This window comes from Hermetia illucens, chromosome 4 (genome assembly GCF_905115235.1).
Source record: "Hermetia illucens chromosome 4, iHerIll2.2.curated.20191125, whole genome shotgun sequence".
Taxonomy (NCBI): domain Eukaryota; kingdom Metazoa; phylum Arthropoda; class Insecta; order Diptera; family Stratiomyidae; genus Hermetia; species Hermetia illucens.
Window position 1 is genome coordinate 109475861 of NC_051852.1, and position 6000 is coordinate 109481860.

Here is a 6000-nt window from a genome sequence, read left to right on the forward strand (position 1 = left end):
GGGCACCCGAAAGAGAGCACTTTTGACGCGGACCCAATACTAATCGATATTTTTAGGCAGTTTACTCAGTATATCTGCCGCTCGGTCAGCAAGTTGGCTCTCTCACAGTCAAGCATCAGTCGCTCTCCAACCCTGCGAGAATTGGCGAACCCAGCACGTAAGCGACCATTAGATGGTGGTGCTTTCGATGCCGATGTCAGCGCCTCTCATGTCACGCACATCCAGGAGACAACTCTTAAATCTACTGATGATTGCGAAGTGGTCAATTTGAGTGCTCGTACGGCTTCGGTCAGCTGAAACCCAACTGACTTTATGGCAAGAGCTCTGTGGTCGAACGATGTGCCACCAAGAACGAGGAGGTGGAAGTTGCAGAAATTCACGAACGTTCCACTATTACTGTTGCGATTGCCAAGACCGTGTGTCCCCATCACACATCCGATCAAGGTGTTGTCAGATCCCACCTTAGCATTCAGATGACCCATCACGATCTCAATGTCACCTTTAGGAAGCCTCCCCTGAACTGCGTTTAATTGCTCATAGAAAGCAAACTTCTCCACTCTATGTATCGAAAGTCTCCGTTGTTACGTATCATTGTATAATTGTGATGTTCCTTAACCTGGACCAGAATCTTGCAATTAGAAGTTTGTCTGAAACCGGCTCCCAGGTCAAGAGAGCACGCCTCACGGTAGCCGTCAATACTTACCCGACACCGGTCTCGCGTCTGCTATCACTTGACTTTCCAGAATACAAGAGCACATCATCGCAAGAGGGAGAGGAATACTCTCCAGGGTCCCACCATCTTACTTCTCTTACACCCAAAATGTTCAGCTTATATCCCGAATTCCCGCTCAAGTTGAAGAAAGCCAGCATTCTGAGGATCCTCGCTACCAAGTCCGTTATCGATAGCCGTGAAGTCAGTCTCTATTCCAGACGTTATTGACGTTTCAGTAGTAATACCGTTTCAAAATTTGCAGGTTACTAGCCCAAAAATGTCTAACCCTTTATGCCACACTCTGTCGAAAGTCTGAGTATTATCAAAAAAAGTGGCGGAACAATGTTAGACAATGATGGTTTTACGGTTTCATACCAGGGCAGAGGTAAATCGTCAGATGCTGCCTCACCTCTGCCCTGAGAGCAGCGTGACCGAAGCTTTGGTCTTAGGACCCCGCAATTCTTAAAAAAAATAGGCGGAACAATACTTTTTGTGGTTGAAAGCCTGTCTTATTGGCGAAGCGATACAGCTAACCTGTTCTGTTGTGCCATAATTTTCGGAAGCCGAATCGATGGGCGGAGATAATATTACGACAGAATCTTTAATGCTACCAGTTTTTCAAATATTTTTGATCAGGTAGGAAGCAGGCTTATCGGTTGGTGTGATAGTACTTGCGTCTGATGTCATCTCGGTTTTGCGACCGTAATTATAACAAAAGTTCTCCACATGTTCGGGAAGTAACCAATATGTGACATCGCGTTGAAGGCCTTATTCAGGTGCTTGATAGCATTACCTGTAATTTTGTCGTAGATGCATGCTCTTTAGGATCGAGTTCTCTGATGATGCGAGCGGCATTTTTAACACTGAAGCGGAGGTTCGTTTTGGCAGATGAGGGAATTTAACTTTGTTTTTCACTGATTTGAGTGTAAAAACAGTTTTTAAATGAGACGCCGGTGCAGCATCATTTCGGGCCCAGTGATCATTTCCTAGACGCAAAGGCGGTAAACGTTATTTCGGTCTTTTCTCATTTCTACGAACTTTCTGAAGAAAATAGGCGATGTCAGCTGCCAAGGTTAAACCTCCGAGGTAATTTTGCATTCTCTGCTTATTTTTATCTTGGTTTTCGTAGGCCTTCTGTTGCCAGAATTGTCCTCCGATTGAACATATGAGTCCTCTTATCTTTGTTAAAAATTCATGATTAGCTGGCAAGGTCTGAATATTATCCAAGGGAAGTAAGCTGATTCTGCCGTGCTTTGGCCGAAGCTGACTGAAGCTAAGAGGTGCCTAGTTCCAGGAGATCTACGCATTCCCGCGCCCAAAAATGGTATTTTATGGAAGAATCTTAATACCTCTAATATTATAATTTGCATACCTCTACCATCTTATGTAACCCATCTCCATTTTTTCGACTCCCACTTAAGCTTATACATATATTTCATTATTATCTATCGGTGAATGGGGGTTGTTTTAATAAATTGATCAAATTTTTGAACGCAGAATTTCCAAGGTTTCAATCGTATTTAATTTCTATCCTAGTTCAGCGTTAGGCAAAAATAAGAATAGACATTTCTGGCATTTTTTTTTAAATTTCTCTAACGTTATTCGTCACTCAAATGGTTTCAGAGTCTTCTTATTATAAATAGGGATATACTCTTTTGATGTCCTTTATCATCACAGCCGTTTTAAAGACTTAGGGATAATTGGAAGAACTCCAATATTTCCAGGGCGCTAATTAAAAATTAATATCATTCGATAATCATTCTTTGTGGTTTTGTTGCCATTTGGGTCTACCTCACACATTTTGATGAGTTAATTTTTAGGGAACTCATCAGACAATGGTAGGTTAATCAACAATCTTTGAGATAGAGTTCTCCACATTTGTTAACATGTGTGGAGACTAGTAATTAATGAGGATGGTAGCTGACCACATACCCAGCTTAAGTTAATTGTTTAATGATGTTGGAACTGGTAATATGAGTTACTTGAAGGCAGATTGTGAGTTAGGAATATTTTGAGTTAAAATAAACATAAAACAATAATTGCAGAATACATTCAGACTCACATTAAATACGGAATTTCCTTTTCACAGAACAGCATAATGCAATGTAATTTAATTTTTTCTCTCCCATAAACAAGACAAATCCGAATTTCCTCTGAATCGTTCTAATTTAATAATTGCAGACTAACAATTCGACATATCCTATCTGAACCACAAGGTGATTGGCAAGGAGAGGTGGGCCGTGTTACACAGGAACTTATTGCGCCATTAGCAGACCCCAAATCACAATCGTACGTCACCTTCTGTTGTATCTGTGGACCAAATCCGTTTAACGACCTAAGTGAAAAATTGCTGAAAGGTAGTGGATTCCCAGCGGAACGTTTACATTTCTTCCAAGGATGAAATGTGGGTGCTACTTATAAGATTTATTATTTCTTTTCTTTTCTTATATCACCTTCAATATTCCGAGCGTATCGCGAGGAAGAGTCCTATCTCCACTTTATTATACATACACACATGCATTCGTAGGCTTACTTAGCTTGGTACATATATACAAACTTAAATATGGTGCAATGTATAGCGTATTGTGTAATTTTACCAGTTGGAACTGTATTTTTTACGTATGAAGAGAGAGAAATAAATGTACGCTTATATTTGTAGAAAAGTGGTTTTCCTACGTCAGCAATCCATACTTGCAGGACATCACGTCGTCCATCAGACCCTCTTCAATAAATCTCAATAAATTGTTGCTTCCAATAACAAGCCTGCGTCATAAAGATGTTTTTATCAGGTTAGTAAACTAAGTTGAAATTCAATTTTTACTGCCTCTCAAGTTTATTGTACCATAAACACTGCAAGCTTCACAAACAGCACAGGGGAATTACCTCCCATTCCGCAGTGTGGGGATCATTTTTCATTTACAACTTAAGATTTTCATTCTTTTCTCAAAGTTTTTTTTTCGAATGGTGACCAACTGGTAAGTAACCGTCGGAGTTTATTCCTTTTAAGCACTCTTTTTTGAAAGAAAGATTGCTTTAAATCGACTGATTTATTATACATGGATTCATTTCTGCAAGTGCTACAATCTTTATTCAGATCGATGTTTATTTATCAAATCAAGGATAACTTTAGCCATTTCCCCAATTGCGAAGCATTAGTTTTATTCAGAGTGAAATTATGCGGTGTTTCCAACGATTAATTAATAGAAGTAATGAAAACTTGTTGTTTCGTTTCCGTTGGTGTAGGTATTTTATTCTTGCAAATACCGATATTTCGGGAACCACTTGTTCCCTTCATCAAATATCGGTATTCATTACTTCTATTAGTTTTATTGTTTTTATCTGAAATGCTTTCTCATGAGAAGGGTTGTCTAGCATGACTTGAACTCTATAAGGAGTAAGGGGATTGCAGCTAATTTCTAAAGTTTACGGACTTAGGCGATAATTTGAATCATATCAGGTGAGTAAAGATAAAGAGGTGCTAGCGGAAATATTATATATCAGGCAGTTTTCACAATACAGGCTAGGATGTGTTGAGCTAACAAGACGAAATAGCTGCTACTGCTTTTTACTGGCCTTGAAAAGCGTGTGTGATAATGGGGTCATTGTAGCGTTAACTTTTTTTTTTCGATTTTTATATAAACCAAAACCTTATTGAAATGCATGAATCAATGAATGAAAACTTCAATGTCTATCTAAATGTTCCCAAGGGTCGACACCAGGCTCCCACCGGAATTAGTAGTTAGATTAGAGAAATTCTGCGATACCACCAAGAGGTCTGTGGAAGCAGTGAGACAATCCGGCATTCAATTCTTCATGACATGACAACATTCGTGACTAGCATTAGGCAAGAAGTACTAGATATAACTCTAAGGGTAACTCTGATGAGCGGTTTGGTCAAGAATTGGTGGGAGTCGGATGAGCCCTCTTTGTCGGATCACAGAGTAATCAAATTCGACATAAAGGGCATCTCGAAAGTATCATATATAGAATAATAAGGAATCCCAGGAGAACAGACTAAAACTCCTACACAAGACACCTGAATAACAACATGGCTCATCTACAAAAGAACAGTGACATCAGGAGCGAAATAAAGCTAGACACATTGGTGGAGGGCCTCATAAGAGTCGTCATTGACGCACATGAGGCCAGCTGTCGTGCCCTGGTGGAATAGGAACCCAGCCAGAATGATATGTGCGAAAATTCTTCATTCGGACAAAACAAACCGGGGACTGCCACAGGTACAAAAGAGCACTAACGACGTATAGCAACACGAACAGAGAAATAGAACGAAACGGCTTCAGAGAATTCTGTGAAGGGATACAAGGGGAACAAACCGCAGAATCTAGGCTAAATTAAGCTACAGCCAAAGACAAGGCAATATCTTTTATCTGGGATGGAGACGGGTAAGAGTGGTCATTATTCGGAAAGCGGGATTCTCTCTAACCTACTTAAAAAGGAGGAGAAGGTCTTAGACAACTATCTCCTAATGCGTAGTCCCCTAAATTCATGTCAGCACGCTTACTGTCCAGAACGGTCAACCGAAACTGCCCTATATTAGCTAATCGATGTAGTACGTGATGCCGTAGAAACAAAGGAAATAGCACTGCGTGCGTTTTTAGACTTCGAAGGAACGTTCGATAATACATTTCACACAAAGATACGAGATCCCTAATCCGCAAGAGAGTGAAAATCATCCTGGCTTTTTGGATGGGCAGAATGCTGTATAATAGGCAAATTCTATTAAACACTACTCAAGATTGTCCACAAGATGGGGTATTATCACCGTTAATGTGGAGCCGAGTAGTTGATGAACTCCTAGGAGAGCTAATAAGCAATGGAATACATATACAGGGCTATACCGAAGATATTATTTTAATCTGTAGGGGCAAATTTAAGGATACCCCATGTGATATAATCCAAGCCAGACTACAAATCACTGGAAACTGGTTCGGGAAGGCGCGGGCTGCGCATAAATCCAGCGAAACCCAATATAGTACCATTCACTAGGAAGTGCAAACTTGATCACCTGAGAGCCATTAGATTACATGGCATGGAGGCCAATCGAGTAATAAAGGTCAAATATTTGCGAATCACACTTGACCAAAAGTTGCACTAGAAGATACATGTTCAAAATATATATCGTAAAGCCACAAGCGCTGTGATGACTTGCTGGTCCATTATAGGGAAAAATGGGGATGCACTTCGAAAATGCTGCACTGGATACTGGATACTGCAATAGTAAGGCCAATGATTACCTATAAGGCGGTAATCTTCGCAGACAAAAAGTA

At 40.2% G+C, this 6000-nt stretch overlaps 1 protein-coding gene across 1 annotated transcript in view; it reads left to right on the forward strand.

Moving 5' to 3' along the window:
* The window catches only part of LOC119654687 (cytochrome b5 reductase 4), a 126220-nt gene extending 122850 nt beyond the window's left edge, over positions 1–3370 (forward strand). The window contains 1 exon segment of the mRNA XM_038060197.1: positions 2894–3370. Within this exon segment, the coding sequence (XP_037916125.1) occupies positions 2894–3113 (220 nt within the window). The 3' untranslated portion in view covers positions 3114–3370.
* The last annotated feature ends 2630 nt before the right edge of the window (positions 3371–6000 follow it).